The sequence below is a fragment of the Rattus norvegicus genome, chromosome 1 (genome assembly GCF_036323735.1).
Source record: "Rattus norvegicus strain BN/NHsdMcwi chromosome 1, GRCr8, whole genome shotgun sequence".
NCBI classification, from domain to species: domain Eukaryota; kingdom Metazoa; phylum Chordata; class Mammalia; order Rodentia; family Muridae; genus Rattus; species Rattus norvegicus.
This window is the reverse complement of record NC_086019.1, coordinates 36,903,354-36,920,292: the sequence shown is the minus strand read 5'-3', so window position 1 is coordinate 36,920,292 and position 16,939 is coordinate 36,903,354. Positions and strand designations below refer to the sequence as shown.

Sequence of the window (16,939 nt, the reverse complement as noted above, 5' to 3'; positions counted from 1 at the left end):
GCCAACATCCCCCTAACCCGTCCCCCTCCCCTTCTATATGGGCTTCCCCTCCCCATTCTACCCCCATTCCACCCTCCCCACAACAATCACGTTCACTGGGGGTTCAGTCTTGGCAGGACCAAGGGCTTCCCCTTCCACTGGTGCCCTTACTAGGCTATTCATTGCTACCTATGAGGTTGGAGCCCAGGGTCAGTCCATGTATAGTCTTTGGGTAGTGGCTTAATCCCTGAAAGCTCTGGTTGCTTGGCATTGTTGTTCATATGTGGTCTCGAGCCCCTTCAAGCTCTTCCAGTCCTTTCTCTGAATCCGGGAGTTTTAAAGCAGCCCAATTCCCTATGCCTGTCCCAAGGCAGGGGCAGCTCGAGCTCCCATCCATCCTCACCTGCAGAGGGGGCGATACACAGGAAACAAGCAAGTCACCAGCTTGAGTTCCTGGCGCCTCGTCGCACAGACCTGTGGGAAGTGTAGTCTTCCGCTGTAACGCTTCACAAGGAGCCATTGTGAAAACGGCACTTCCGCATTGCGTCTGCATTAGTGCATTTTCTCGCAAAGTTGGGCGATTCTCTGGTCCTGCTCCGCATTCGGGTTGCATCGCTGACATGGAGGTTGGTCCAGGGTGCCACGCACCCATGCAGGTTGCAGGGACCCTGGGCGGGTCCAGCTCTGAGGAAGCGGAGGAGGGCTGGCCCCGAGGCGGGAAGAACAGACTTGGTGGAGACCTGCTGTTCTAGGCTGGGCCACAGCGCCTGGAAGCCTGTTGGGGCCTGGGAGAGGTCGTGCGGTTGGTGCTGGAAGTGAATGCTCTGTGAGCACAGGAGGCTGCCTTGGTCCACACTGAGCTTCTGTTATAGGGGCTGGATTGTTAGGACAGGAATCAGGAAGTGTGGAAAATCCAGGATTGCTCGGCCAAGCGTGTCAGCTCACAGCCTGCACCTGGAGGTGATGGTGGGCTCACACATTACAGATTGGCTGTGGACTAGTTGGCCCACACCTTCCTTGCTGTTGTCAGTTTTCTCAGGACACCTAGACCAAGTGGAGGTACGATCCCTCCTGTGCTTTATAGTCGATCTAGTACTTTTAGTTTGCGTTGATAGAAGTTTATAAAGTTACTAGTTTCTAAGAACCCAGAGTTTTGCGAGGGAGATTGATGTGTGAGCTGATAGTCTCGTTTTCTTTGGAGCACAGTTAGATTTATGAACTGCTGTTTTAAATAGGAATACTTCATGATCACCTCTGTGACCTGAATCCTCAGCCTAACACTCCCATGTAGACCTAGAATGATTCTCTAAAGAAAAAAACTCTAGTTTTGCACAACAAGAAATTACTGATCCTATACTGTACTAAAGAATAATAACTCATCCAATTCCATTGGGAATTATGATGTCATTAATTCTTACGAGATGGTAATGAAGCTACAAGTGTATCTAGGAATTGACAGTAAACAGACAAAGGTGCTTGAGTTTCTCTGGGAAAGAGAAATAGCTCCGCATACCTGACAGAATGCTTACAAAACTCTCTAATCCATGCTTTTAGTCTGTCATTGTCTACTGTGTAGAACATCTAAAACTGACTGTCACTAGATGTGGTATCTGCATTCCATGATTCTCCTTAAACAGTTCTTCTTGAACTCTTTATCCCAGTATTTATACTGTGTCAAAAGAGTAAAAGATGGGGGGAGGGAGTGTGGGATGGGAGGTGGGGGTTGGAGGGGAAACCGGGAAGGGGGATAACATTTGAAATGTAAATAAACAAAATAAACAAAAACAAAAATTTTTTTAAAGTAAAAGATGAATTTGAAGAGCTTCGGTTCACTCGGGGTCCTGTAGTTTGTACAGGGTAGGCTGCTCAGTCTTTTGTGTGCCTAATTTGTTACACGTCAGTCAAACCAAGTGTTTATGTGCTAGAAACTGACTTATGGCATTAAAAAGTCTACTCATGAGGAACTTGGTGTTTTTAGCAATGGTGGTGGTGATAAACACCTTTAATCACAGCACTGGGGAGGCAGAGACATGTGGATCCCCAAGTTTGAGGCCAACCTGATCTACAGAGCAAGTTACAGGACAGCCAGGGCTACACAAAACACCTGTCACAAACAAAACATGGTATTAAAAAAAAAAAAAAAAAAAACAAGTGTTATTAAGCTTTCCTAGAATAGCCACTCGAACAATATCGAAGTCAGTTAAGGTGAACAGACATTGGGTCTCGTTAATTTCACTGCATTTTTTTTTTCTCTTAAGTCTTGTATGACCACCATGCTCATGTATCAGAATTTTCTGTGGATTTTGTAACTATAATTAAAATACAGATACTTCCCAGTAAATGTCGCCAATCTGTAGGAACATCACTGTTTTCATTGCCTTATGCATCAAAGCTCTTACAATGCATAGATGCAGGAGCATGCTCCCTTACAATGTGCAGACCCTTCATGTAGGCATAATTTTAAGTAAGCGCACCTGCAATTGCAGCATATTCTGAGGTGTAACCCTGCCATTGGAAATTTGGGAGGTAGAAGTAGGAAATCGGGAGTTCACAGTTTCACTCTGCTTAGAAAGTTTAAGGTCAGCCTAGGTGAAATGAGCCTTGTGAAAAATATTTTAAAATAGTAGTTTATGGATACGCTAAATACATTTTATGGCCCCTGTCATCTGACTTAGCACCAGCAACCAGACAGAAACCCATCCAACCGACACTTTGCTGATTTTCAAAATTTCTACATGTGGTGGAGAAGTTCTTTTGACTGTTTGGCCTGGAATTTAATATTTTTTCACTAACGTGCTTTTGTTAATTTCAGTTCATTTCTGTTATGACTTCGTAGTGCGTTCTTCTGTTCTTTCCTGGAGTCTTCCAATCTGCTCCTTTCCATGCCATCTGAGACATCCATCATTTCCCAGTTTTCTACTGCAATCAATGTAGCCTTCCAGTGTTTACACTCCTCTGTCTGTCTATGGAGCTTGGATGACTTGCCCAGGATTTGCACAACAGGTTCAACTGTGTGTGGAACATTTTCTTATACTTAGCCTGAACATCATTGTAGCTCTGCATGTGGATAATGACAACTGCGTTCTCTGTGGGTCACATTCAACCAGTAAGCTGCTAAAGTGAGTTTCTTCTTCCTCTTTGGGTGAGGAATTCAGACTCCCATGATGTGCAGTTTTGCCTTTTCCTATAAGGCTCTTTTGTTTGTATTCTAATGTTTGTGCAAGTAAAGATAAGAGGGAAGGAGTTACTCATTTTAGAAACTCACATATAGTGACCATTGTTGTGTTAGACATGTTGTTCTTGGGAAAACTCCAAAAGGAAACTTTGTGGGATGATGATGTTCATTTTCTGGTGATCTGTGAGACATATGTTGGGTAACATGGAGAGAAGATACAGAAGTTATATGTGTAGACTTGAATGGGAGACAGAAACATGCAAAGTGAAAAACATGAAGCACAGATTTTTAGCATTTTCTCCTTTTGGTTTATAAATATTTCCATTCTTGAGTCTATCTGTAGTTGTTCTCAAATGCAGTGACATATTTTGAGTTGAAAAGTATGAGTCAGATGGTTTGGCAGACTTTTTCAAAGACATACAACTATTATCTTCTATGAGGTGGCTAAATAAAAATTAAACGGATGAGCTTCTCAGCCTCAGCTGTTTACAGGATGGGCTGCACTTAATATTTCTTTAGGAACAAGTAGTAACATTGTACTGAATATTTAAAACCACTGGTAGATTTGTAAATTGAACATACAGAGCAAAACATGTGTTGTTTACTTGGAATACATATTTTAGAAGCATATTAGTTTGCAAGTAAATAACACTTATGGTCTCCCCTACCATGTCCAATGTTCCAAATAGGCACTCTTAAGTTATATTATTATAAGATGTGTTGGCTAAAAACAAGAATTACTGATTGCTGCATGTTATGACATCCATGTGGGGTCAAAAGCTGGGCCAGAGACCTGTGGGTTGGCTACTTTCTCACACTTTGTTGTGGTTTTAAGGCAACATGTTCTTTTTTTTTTTTTTTTTTTTTAAAGATTTATTTATTTATTATATATAAGTACACTGTAGCTGTCTTCAGATACACCAGAAGAGGGCATCAGATCTCTTTACAGATGGTTGTGAGCCACCATGTGGTTGCTGGGAATTGAACTCATGACCTCTGGAAGAGCAGTCGGGTGCTCTTAACCGCTGAGCCATCTCTCCAGCCCCCAAGGCAACATGTTCTTTAATCCATAGATATTCTGTGTCCAAAAGGGAGTCACTAGTAGCTAGAAGCTAATTGGGAATCCAGTCTTCTATTTGCACCTAGCTTTTACTTCCCCATAAGCTCCTGCTAGTCAGGACTGTTCGGTTTCAACAAAGGAATGTCTTTTAGGGACACATTCATGGTGTGCAAGAGTTCTCGGACTTCTACTTTTCTCTATTCTATTGGTCCAGGCTTGTGTCTAGGACCAGCCTCCATTCAAAAGAAGGGAAGTTAAATTTCACAACCTGGCCTATGCCATCTCACAGGTAAAGAAAGTAGAAAATGTGTTTCTTGTCTCTCACGTTATAAAGATGCTTTTACCAGAGTCTACTTTCTTCAGAGTGACTGGGTCAGGTGGCATGTGTCTTTAACCCCAACACTTGGAAGGAAAAGGTAGGCCAGCCTCATCTACATTATGAGTTCCATGACCTCCAGGTCCATTTTAAGACCTTGCCTCAAAAAAAAAAAAAAAAAACCCTGCAAGGGAGGGAGTTGGTGGGGGACTGGGTTTAGCGACTTTTTATCATTCTACTAGTGACTTGCAAGTCTGTCTGCTGACATCCTCCTCCTTGCAGTTTCCCTCTGCTGCTTTGACTGTTTGTAATGCATAAGTTTCTCCTCATTCCAACTCTCCCACAGGCTCCGGTTTTTGTTCTGTTGACTTCTCTGCTCTCCAGGTCTGTTAGGGACCAACTTGGTCTGTGTATCCATGCTTTTCTTGTTCTTTTCCTTCCACCCTGTGTGACACAACATCCCTCAGCTTCCCTGCTATCTCTGCTGAGGTAAACTGTTAAGGATTTTACAGACACACCTCCTGGGTAAAGGAGCTGTTGTTTTCCTGCTCCTGTTAGAACTCTTTTCTTTTCTTTTTTTTTTTTTTTTTTACTATTTTCTAATCAAGAATATATTTTCTGCACACTAAGCAATATCATTTAGAAGAACAATTAGTAAAATCTGAACAGCAAAGACAATGAAACTTTGCTTTAACATTTTCTTTCAGGGAGAAGACACCACACTTCAACCTAAGGAAAACACTTTGCAGTCCAGGTCCTTTATTTCCTTTGTATACATTAGGCCATGAATTTGTATGGAATGGGCTCCAGCAGCTCAGGCTCCTTTCCGTTAGTCCTCACAAAGTGGGCGCTTCAGCTGAACCCAGGTGCCCTTCCCTTTGGCTTCCTTTTTCTTCTGATCATTGTCCTTCACCTGCTTCAGGAAGCCGTCTCTGCTCTTTGAGTGCTTGATGTGCTCAGTCTGCACATTGATCCTCTTGGCCAGAATCTTGCTTTTAACTTGCTTGTTTACAATGATACCCACGGCATGCTGGGTGACATTGTAGACTCTTCCGGTTTTGCCGTGGTAACACTTAATGCGGCATTCCTTTTTGAATAGTGCCCATTCCCTTGATGTCTACAATATCACCTTTCTTGTAGATTCGCATGTATGTGGCCAAAGGAACAACTCCATGTTTCCTAATAGGTCTAGAGAACATATACCGAGTACCTCTCCTCTTTCCTTTTGTGTTCGTCATCTTGGTGAGTTACTGGAAGATGGCTGCCCTGGCGGAAAGCCAGAACTCTTGCATGCACAGCTTGCTTCGTCTTCTTGAATTTCTTCAGTGTTACCTAGACTGGCATTTGTTGGAAGTTTTAGTTTCCATCACTTATTTTACACAGTGTAAGTTTAAATACCACATTTCTTAAAATGTAATTTTTTTCCTTTTTTATTTGCTTTTTTTTTTTTTTTTAAAGAGACCTCTTCGTATCTCACAGACTAGCTTTAAACTCCCTATGCAGATGAGGCTGCCCTTGAACACCTGGTATCCCTGCCTATACCATCCAAGAACTAAGATTACAAACATGTAACACCATTCTGATTTTGTCCTCTTTTTTTATTCTATGTAGAGTGTTCCATAAATACTTTACAGGATCTCTTCAGGGTCGTCCCCCCCCCCCCAGTCCTTTCTTTTACTTTCTTCTTTATATTATTTTCTTTCCTTATTGAATCTGTTTGTATATGTAGGACCACATATCATGCTATGCTTATGTAGGGGCAGAGTTTAAGAAACACTGTACCTTGTTACTAGGGACCCACTTGAGGTCCTTACAGTGCACTCCAAGCACCTTTACCTGCTGAGTCTCCCCACAGGTCTTCCATGTTCTTAGTGTCTTTTTTTCATGCTTTTCTGGCAGCTTCCTCTTTGCTGAGGCATCCTTCCTCCTGCCAGACTTTTTCTAGTGTTTGGAGCTCCTTTGTTATTTGCCATTCAATATGGCATTTTCAGCTGTGTCACTGTGCTTCTCATAGTTTATTGCATGGTGGTTTCCGATATTCTTGTTACATATGGAGTGATTATCGTGCCTTTTTATTTAGTTGTTTGAATTCTTTAGATTATTAACATGGGTAGGCATCTTTGGGATGTTTTGTTTTTCCTTTGTCTGATCCATGTTTCCTATCTGTATTCCTTATAGTACTTATTTTTATTTGGCCTTTGGGAATAACAGTGACCACCCATCTTGAGTTAGAATGTATAGGACCTTCAAATGTCTTGTAAGAAATTAGAAGCCTTTCTGTAGCGGTGAATTGTTAATCCGCTCTGGCTCTCAGTGGGTAATGGCACCTCTTTACCACCTGTAGGAGCTCTCTGGATTCTAGAATTAAAGACACACATACGCAGTGCTATTTTTAATATGCCTTATTAGCTCAATGGCTGGACACTTCCAAACCTTCCCATGGCTAGCACACACTCCCCTCTGGTATTCCTTAGTTAACATTTTTTTAAATCTATATTTCATCTCTGCTACCTCAGACCCAATCGGGGGAGTGGCCCCTGGAGCCACTTTCCCGGGTTCTTATATATCGGCAGACTCTTAACGTTAATCTCTCTGCTTCCTTGTTATGGCATGGTCTGCCCTACCCACTCTCATAACAGAATCCGTCTTCTTCTCCCCTGCATTTCTTGCCCAGGAATCCTAAAAGTCGTACCTCTTTCATTCTGTCCTACCACTGGGCATTGGCAACTTTATTTCCCAATCAGAGCCAACTGGGGACAGGCTTCCTTTAGCCTAGGTATAGGACATTGTAAACAGGATTTTTTGGCTAGCATAACTAGCATCTGTGTCTTTCATTCGAGAATCCAGAGAGCTCTGGCAGGTGACTAGAAGAGCCATCACCCTGCAGGATTAACATCCTGAGAAAGGAGCTAGGAAATTGGAGGCTATCTTCCCAACTCTGCCTTGCAGGCTCACTTAAGAAAAGCAAAGGATCATGGCTTTTCCTGAATCACTAAGTGTAGCTTGTATGTATGAAGATACATGGCATCCATGCAGGGAATTTATAAAGGGGAATTATTAAGAGAATGTTGACAAGTCAATCTAAAAAAAATTATAAGTAACTGGAAATGAGGAATCAACTATCTCATTCTTATTCTTAAACACTTGTCTAAGTGCTGTCATGTCATTAAACAAATGTCATTAAAAAGAACAAAAGTGCCATCCTCATGTGATGCAGGCTCTGCACAGTTGCCCATTTTCTGTTGTCAGAGCCACATAGACTTTCTAAAGCTTTTCTGTGGTTTCTTTCTACCATCACTAGTGCCACAGCAAGGGTAAATATTATTTTACTATATTTGTTTTCTTGACCCTTGAGCTTCCCTGTACTCATTTCAGTTGCAAAACTAATCTCAGAATTCTTTTGGTATAAGTGCTTAAATTTTACTTTATATTTCTTTTTCTATAATTTTGAGTTTGTCCAAGTGTGGCTGAAATCTAAATTCTATAATTTACTTGATTTTTTGACAATGACATTTGTGGTACACATGTTTATAATCTTTCAGTCACACAAAACAATGAAATGCTACAACTTGGGTCAATATAGAAGAGAGTGAAAATTATTATTTCAGATACAGAAAGATAAAAAATCACATGACCTCAAACATAGGTTGAGTCTTAAGAATTTTAACTTACAGAAGTTGGAGAAATAATGATTTTTGCCCATCAGGAAAGGGAGGCCGAAAATATTGGTCAGTCAGTGCTCTTATACAGTTAAATAGAAGAAGCTTAATAGTAAATGTTGCCCAGAATGGTAAGTATAAGTCACCATTTTGTAGTACATATCATAGAAGATTAGAAGACATATTTGGCTTGGTTGGGTTTTTTTGTTGTTGTTGTTGGGTTTTTTTTGTTTGTTTGTTGTGAGACAGGTTCTATGTGGTGCTGGCTGCCCTAGAACTTGCTGTATAAATCAGGTTCACCTGGAACTCATAGAGATCACCTGCCTCTGCCTCCCAAGTTCTGAAATTAAAGACATGCATTACAACACCTGACCGAAGAACTGTGGACTTTTTAAACTTAATAACATTAAGTGTTCAAGGAAATGACCATTTAAAAGTTGATATAAAGACAATGATGAGTCTACCTATAGCAGAATACCCCTTTAAACATGTAAATCTGTGATTTTCTATTATCTAGCTATGGAACAAAAGGAATAATGTACTGCTGTCATTGACCATTTGAGAACTTTTTTTAATGAGATGAAAGCAATCCAACACTAAAATGTAAAAATAATTAAATAAGGGAGAATAGTAATTAGAATCACAAATTATAATTCTTAAAATTCAGCAGATAAAGTTGTCAGGATTTCAAAGGCTGCATTATGAATATGGTAAACACATGAATACATGCTTAAGAAAGATAAACACATGGTAGAAAAGGAGAAGTGAAAGAATGAGAGTGATACCTAGTTATTTTAAATATTAACAAAATGTTGTTATTGCTATACTTCCTCAGAATGTATTCATAGGTACAACATGCTTATTGGTATTTATATTGTTAGTTACTATTATAATCTGATATTGATTGTCCTTATTTCAGGAAATGCTGTCATTCAGGGATGTAGCCATTGATTTCTCTGCAGAGGAGTGGGAATGTCTGGACCCTGCTCAATGGAATCTGTACAGAGATGTGATGCTGGAGAATTATAGCAACCTTGTGTTCCTGGGTAAGGATCACTTCCGTCAGTAAATTCTTGTGTGTGTGTGTGTGTGTGTATGTGTGTATTGTATAAAGTATCTAAAAATCCCTGCCTTTGGATATTGAGTTCCCCAATGAAAGGCACACGCATAGCCTTTATATTTGTAATAAGCTCTAAGCAGCACCGTAGCTGGGCAGCTGCCTACCCTCCATGCTGTTAGAATCCACTATCCTATCGATAGCCCCAAGTTATTACTTATTATTTAGGATATTCCATCTGGGCTGTTCCTAACTCTTAACTGGGCAGCCCTCAGGGCCATGCTCTCTTGACCCTTAACCCATGGTAGCTTCTGCTGCCACCTCTCCTGCATGTTCTTCTTCCTTCTGGTCCACCTCTCCCCACAAGCCTGAGAAACTTAAACCCCATCCATGTCTCTTATACCCAGCTGTTGACTGTTAGCATCTTTACTTACCCATTAGAAGTCACTTGTGGCCAGGGTCACTCAGCATCTTACGTGCAGACTTTCTGGGACAACCCGTCTTGGGGACCCCAAAGTAACATTAAAATACAAACAACATTAGGCCAACCCACTTCATATGTGTATGGGTTTGTTGTTGTTTATTTTGTACTTTGAGCCAGGCTCTCTCTTTGCCATCTTGGCTGTCTCTTTGTAGACCAGACTGGCTTGAATTCAGAGACCCTTCTGCCTCTGCCTCTCAAGTGCCAGTATTAAGTGCCACCAGGCCTGGCTCATAGTGAATTCTTAATTCAAGGTGAATATTAAATTTATTTCATAAAAAATTTCATGGGAGCTTGTATTTTCCAACAGTGAGGTTTATGGGCCTTCATCCAGGGAGAACTTAGGAGATTGTTGATGTAACTAAGATAATTGTTTTTCCTTTTTGTGTTTTTAACCTGGCTGTTTCTTAGAAGTATCCTTTACTCTGGTGGTAATGTTCACAAGCACAAGGCATATCCTTAATTTTTTTTTTTTGTTCTTTTTTTTTTTTTCGGAACTGGGGACCGAACCCAGGGCCTTATATCCTTAATTTTTAATATTTTTTCTCATAAATGAAGGAAATGATGTTCAGTATATCCTCCCCATGCCCACAATAGCAGAATCCTGGAATAGACATGTTATTTCCCAGGTGAATAGCACACAATCAATCTTATGCCTTTTTCCCACAAACAGGTCTTGCTTTCTCTAAGCCATACCTGGTCACATTTCTGGAGCAAAGACAAGAGCCTTCAGATGAGAAGAAACAAGTAGGAGCCACCACCATGCACCCAGGTATGTAAGAATGAGGGAGGTCAGAGGACAAAGTGAGGTCAGAAATCCAACAGAAAGCCAGACTCTACCATATGCATTGAGATGTTATGTTGTAATGGAAATCAAAGTAGTTCCATTTATGTATTCATTCATTTTTATCAGAAGGCATCTATTTTATGATGCTTCCTAGGTCTCTAAGCTTTATTTACCCCTCCAGATGACACTGCTTTTGTTTACAGTGACTGACAAAGTTTGTCATTTTGCTGAGAATCTGCCTGTCAACGGAATTTTGACTGTTTCTTATACTTTTGAAAATGTGTACATGTGTTGTACATGTGTTTAAAGACATGTATGTGAAGCCATCATAATATAATATAATCACAAATATATTTCTTTTCATCACTTACGTGAATAGTAATTGAAATCCTTTTTTTAAACGTTATAATGATTATAATTTATTCTCAAAGTTTTCTCTTACATACTCAGTGTTACTGATTTAAAATACATATCCGTTGTGGATATATTTTATAGGTTGAAACTTTATATGTCCAAAAGAGTGTTTTTAATAGTTGACCAATTGTTTTTCAGAATTGAGTGGGTTCAAGATTCTCTTTTCATTAATTTACAAGTTTATTTTTGCATTATGGAAGTCTAGGTTGTTTAAAATAATTTGTTTATATGTAAGCTATGTGTTTTTGTGGATAGAGTATACAATACTAAACACTTTAGCATAAATCAGTGAGCTCTGGTTCCATGAGCAACAGAACCAGGTGTTTCTACTTCATGTGTTAGGATGAGTCTTGTATATAATTTCTTCACTGGTTATTGTAAGATTATGTTATCTTTTTAACCAAATTTTCTTAGAATTTAGGCTAATTTTGTTATCTAGACTTTGATTAATATGTCCCTCCAGCAGGCATTCTATCATTACAGTGTTTTGTTTTTTTTTTTCTTTTCATAATATGATTCAGATTTTCTTGTGAAAATACAACCTAGAGCTTCCTGACTTCTTGAAATATAATACTTATGATATTATGGAGAGTCTAATTATCATGCAATATATATTTTGTGTCTTCTAAATTAAAACTATATTTGGGATATAAAGTATGTATTTCTACATTCTTTCAACCTCAGAAATCACCACTAATATTTTTTGTATTTAGCTAATTATTTTTATGTATGCCTGATCATAAATTTATCTTTAATGGGCTCATTTCTGTTAATGTCCTTAAGAAAATTCCCATTATTATTATTTTTTAAAGATTTAAGTATTTATTTTATGTATATGAAAACACTGTAGCTGCCTTCAGACACACCAGGAGAGGGCATCAGATCCCATTACAGATGGTTGTGAGCCACAATGTGGTTGCTGGGATTTGAACTCACGACCTCTGCAAGAGCAGTCAGTCAGTCAGTGCTCTTAACCTCTAAGCCATCTCTCCAGCCCAAGAATTCCCATTATTATTAATGGTATGACTTTCTTTGCTATTTAACTGTAGTAATATTTCATTATTTCTGTGTTATATTTGATCTTCTTCTTATTTCAGTGGAAATTTAGATTGTTTCTATTTACTGCATTTTCAAATTACACTGCTGTGAACATAGGTGTGGGAATTTGTAACCTCATTTACCTATGTAAATATGATTAATGGTCTGCATATTAAAGATAAGCATTATAAATTTTATAACATGTACAAAAGCAACATAAATATGTATGAAAAACTTACTGTTTATTTATATCTCAACTTTTACTTACCAGATATAAAACCATATAAATGTAAAGACTGTGGCAAAGCCTGTGATTGGAACTCACTCCTTCTTGAACATCAGAGAACCAATCCAGGAGAGAATGCCTACAAGTGTGAAGAATGTGGTAAGGCTTCTGGTTCTTGCTCAGTACTTTCTGAACACCGTATAATTGATACAGAAGAGAAAGCCTACAAGTGTGAAGAATGTGGCAAAGTCATGTGTACGTGCTCAGGAAATTCTAGCTACCGGAGAATTTGTATTGGAGAAAACCCCTACAAGTGTGAAGAATGTGGAAAAGCCTTTTCTACTTATTCGTATCTTGCTCAGCATGAGGTAGAGCACACTGGACAGAAATTTTATAACTGTGAAGAATGTGGGAAAATGTTTTATTTTCCTTCTCACCTTACAGAACATCAGAAAATTCATTCTCAAGAGAATCTCTTTAAGATTGAAGTGTGTAGCGAGATCTTTTGTGCTCCCATAGAACTTTCTAAAGACCAGACCTTTTGTACTGAAGAGAAGCCCTACAGGTATGAAGAATATGTTAAGGCTTTTAGTGCTTGCTCATTACTTTCTGAACACCCGAGAATTCATCCAGGAGAGAAAGCCTTCAAGTGTGAAGAATGTGGCAATGCCTTTTGCACACTCCATTCAGTATCTAAAGTGAACATTCATTGTGAAGTGAAATCCTACAAGTGTGAAGAATGTGGGAAAGCCTTTGCTAGTCATCTTTCCCTGATTCAGCATAAAATAGGGCATACTCGAGAGAAACCTTATCAGTGTGAAGAATGTGGGAAAATGTTTTACTGTTCTTCGAACCTTAAGCAGCATCAAATAACTCATTCTCAAGAGAAACCCTACAAGTGTGAAGTATGTGGCAAGGTCTTTAGAACTTGCTGGCAACTTTCTAAACACCTGAGAATTCATTCTGGAGAGAAACCATACAAGTGTGAGGAATGTGGCAAAGCCTTTTATACTCTCTCATACCTTACTCAGCACAAGTTAGGTCACACTGGGGAGAAACCTTACAAATGTGAGGAATGTGGCAAAACCTTTTACTACCCTTCAGTCCTTAAAGAACACCTAGCAATTCATTCTGGAGAGAAACCATACAGGTGTGATGAATGTGGCAAGGAATTCTGTACTCGATCAGGACGTTCTAGACACCAGAGAATTCATACTGGAGAGAAACCCTACAAGTGTGAGCAATGTGGAAAGGCCTTTTCTACTCATTCATACCTTTCTCATCACAAGATAGTTCACACTGGACATAAACCCTATAAGTGTGAAGAATGTGGCAAAAAGTTTTACTATCCTTCTCGCCTTAAGGAACATCAAAGGATTCATTCACAAGAGAATCCTTACAAGTGTGAAATATGTGGCAAAGCCTTTCACACTTACTCATACTTTACTCAGCACAAATTAGGTCACACTGGGGAGAAACCTTACAAATGTGAGGAATGTGGCAAAACCTTTTACTATCCTTCAATCCTTAAGGAACACCTAGTAATTCATTCTGGAAAGAAACCATACAGGTGTGATGAATGTGGCAAGGATTTTTGTACTCGCTCAGGACATTCTAGACACCAAAGAATTCATACTGGAGAGAAACCCCACAAGTGTGAAGTATGTGGAAAAGTCTTTTCTACTCATTCATACCTTACTCAGCACAAGGTAGTCCACTCTGGAGAGAAGCCCTACAGGTGTGAGGAGTGTGGCAAAAAGTTTTACTATCCTTCTCGCCTTAAGGAACATCAAAGAGTTCATTCTCAAGGGAATCCTTACAAGTGTGAAATATGTGGCAATGTTTTTTGTACTCCCAAAGGACTTTCTAAACACCAGAGATTTCATATGGGAGAAAAACCCTACAAGTGTGAAGAATGCGGAAAAATGTTTTACTATCCTTCTCGCCTTAAGGAACATCAAAGAATTCATTCTCAAGAGAATCCTTACAAGTGTGAAATATGTGGCAAAGCCTTTTACACTCACTCATATCTTACTCAGCACAAGTTAGGTCACACTGGGGAGAAACCTTACAAATGTGAGGAATGTGGTAAAACCTTTTACTATCCTTCAATCCTTAAGGAACACTTAGCAATTCATTCTGGAAAGAAACCATACAAATGTGATGAATGTGGCAAGGACTTTTGCACTCGCTCAGGACGTTCTAGACACCAGAGAATTCATACTGGAGAGAAACCCTATAAGTGTGAGCAATGTGGAAAGGCCTTTTCTACTCATTCATACCTTTCTCAACACAAAGTAGTCCACTCTGGAGAGAAGCCCTACAAGTGTGAGGAGTGCGGCAAAATGTTTTACTATCCTTCTCGCCTTAAGGAACATCAAAGGATTCATTCTCAAGAGAATCCCTACAAGTGTGAAGTGTGTGGCAAAGTCTTAAGTGCTCACTTAGAACTTGTTTCCCACCTGAGTATTCACTCTAGATAAAACCCTAGAACTGGGAAGGGTATGGAAATGCTTTTTAACTCATCCATCCTTACCTCACAACAAATCCTGAACAGAATTCTTAACCATGTAAAGAATGGCAAAATGTCTGCTATCCTCCAAACCTTAAGCCTCTTGGAGGGAAATCACTCTCTTGTGAGTGAGGACTGTAACAAGGTCTTTTGCTCTCACTTAGGACTTTGTAAACATCAAAAGAATCATACTAGTAAGAAAGACCACAAATGTGAGAAAGCTTCTACTAAACTTTTTAACCTTACTCAGCACAAGGTAGTGCTTTCTGTTCAGAAACACTATACAAGTGGATATGCTGGAAAATTCTTTACTCTTAAAATATAAATGAACAGAGTTCATTCTCAAGAGAGACCTTACAAGTGTGAAAGGTGTGCTTTTGGTTATTCAACACAATTGGATTCATAGTAAAAAGAAACCAAATCCTTGGGAAGAATGTGACAAGTGCTATACTAATCAACACTTTCTAACTTCCTTAAAGTTTATACTGGGGAAAAACACTACAAATGTGAACAAATAGACAAGGCTTTTAAATGCTCTTCATAGAGTAACACAAAAGTATTGGTACTGAAGAACAACCTTATCCTGGTAAAATGTATTATGAAGATCTCATTCATCATTCAGTACTTGGTGAATGTCATAATATTCACACTTGAGAGAATCTCTACAAATGTGCAAAATATAGCCAGGTGTTTAGCTATAGTTTGCCACTGTATTAGCATGAAAGAATTAGTACTCCAAAAACACACACACACACACACACACACACACACACTCTTATAGCAAGGCCTTTACCTATTTTTCATACTTTAATTATCCTCAGAAACTTCATACTGGAGAAAAAGTACATACAGATAATGTGTCAAACTTTTAAATAATATTTCAAGTCTCTGTCAACACCAAAGAATTCAATAAGCTTCACTGTTCGACTTCACATCTCTCTGCATTTTCTAAGGAAAGCCCAACTGTGTGGTTATTTGGATCAGACTAACTTACAGATGTGTCCATTGAGACATTTTCTTGGATGTTGATTGATGCCCAGGACAGGTGACCCTGAGTGACTGAGAATTCTGGCCACCAAAAATCAGAGGGAGCAAGCCAGTAAGCAGAATTCCTCAATGGTTTCTACGTTAGATCCTATCTCAAGGTTTTTGAACTCTCATCCTGGCTGAGGTGGTTGATTAATTCCTAAGCTGAAATAAACCCTTTCCTCTCTTATTTCTTAGTCATGGCGTTTATCACAGCAACAGAAGTCAAAGTTAGACAGCAATGAATACGGGAAAGCTTTTCTCTTTATATCTTAGTTATCACCAGTCTTCACACTGGAAAGAATGTCACAGTGTCTTTTTATTTATTTATTTTTTTGTAATGGAAAATTAGACTCCTAGCATCAGCTAAGAACATATGAGTCCTATAGCAGAAACGTCTATTAGCTGTAATCTACGTATTCTTTTAAGCAATGTATTCTCAAGATTTATTGATTAATTGCTCTTTTAACTATAAATGTTTCCTGAAACTGTTGCCATGTTGTCAGACTGTACCTGGATAATCTGAATCTGGATTCCTGAGCCATGCCTTGTGTGGCATATCCCCCCGCCCCTTTGGGTCCTCCAATTGTAAGTAATCCTTCCCCTTTGGTCTGTAAGAAAACTAACTCACCAACTTGGGCTGTAGTGAAATCCTAAGATGGTATGTCATGGGCCCCTTTGTAGTGACTAGGCATTTGTTTATGTCTAGAGATAGCTAAATTAACACATGTCATTCATATTTGGCTCCAAAATAAACAAGGTCTTATCCCCTTTTAGGTGAGAACTGTAGTTTTTGTCTAATGACACACAATTCCTGTTTTAGAGCCATAGTAAAGTAGGGACACAATCCACACATACTCATTCAGAAGTTAGGATGGATTTAGTTATTGGATACTTCATCAAATATTAATCATTGTAATTGCAGTTCTTACTTGATTATTTGCATATATTCAAAAGGCTTATAAATACTGAATTTATTTAAAAGAAAAAGAGACAATATCAAACCTTTCATAGCAACATAATTTACAATTGTTCCTTTAATCTTTTTTCCTTGTTTTTTTTTTTTTTGGTTTGAGCCTTTTGTCAGCCTTTATGGAAAAAAAGTTAAGTACCACCTTTGCCACCTCATTTTGATTACAGGTGGCATTTTCTATCCTGGGTGAAATTACAAGCTGTTTTCCCATAATTGTCATAGGAAACAGTTGTATT

The 16,939-nt window shown here is 39.0% G+C and overlaps 1 protein-coding gene across 2 annotated transcripts; it reads left to right on the top strand.

Annotated features, from left to right (window-relative positions):
- The first annotated feature begins 497 nt into the window (after positions 1 to 497).
- Positions 498 to 16,504, top strand: Zfp748 (zinc finger protein 748). 2 transcript variants are annotated; one of them, NM_001401867.1, is made up of 4 exons: positions 498 to 605; positions 9,109 to 9,235; positions 10,401 to 10,499; positions 12,238 to 16,501. In NM_001401867.1, exons 1-4 carry the CDS (start codon positions 600 to 602, stop codon positions 14,673 to 14,675), a joined length of 2,670 nt encoding a protein of 889 aa, NP_001388796.1. In that variant the 5' UTR covers positions 498 to 599; the 3' UTR covers positions 14,676 to 16,501. The 2 variants fall into 2 exon arrangements, with proteins under 2 accessions (NP_001388796.1, XP_008756923.1); XM_008758701.4 differs by lacking the exon at positions 498 to 605 and adding an exon at positions 1,722 to 3,098 and having other exon boundaries at positions 12,238 to 16,504.
- The last annotated feature ends 435 nt before the right edge of the window (positions 16,505 to 16,939 follow it).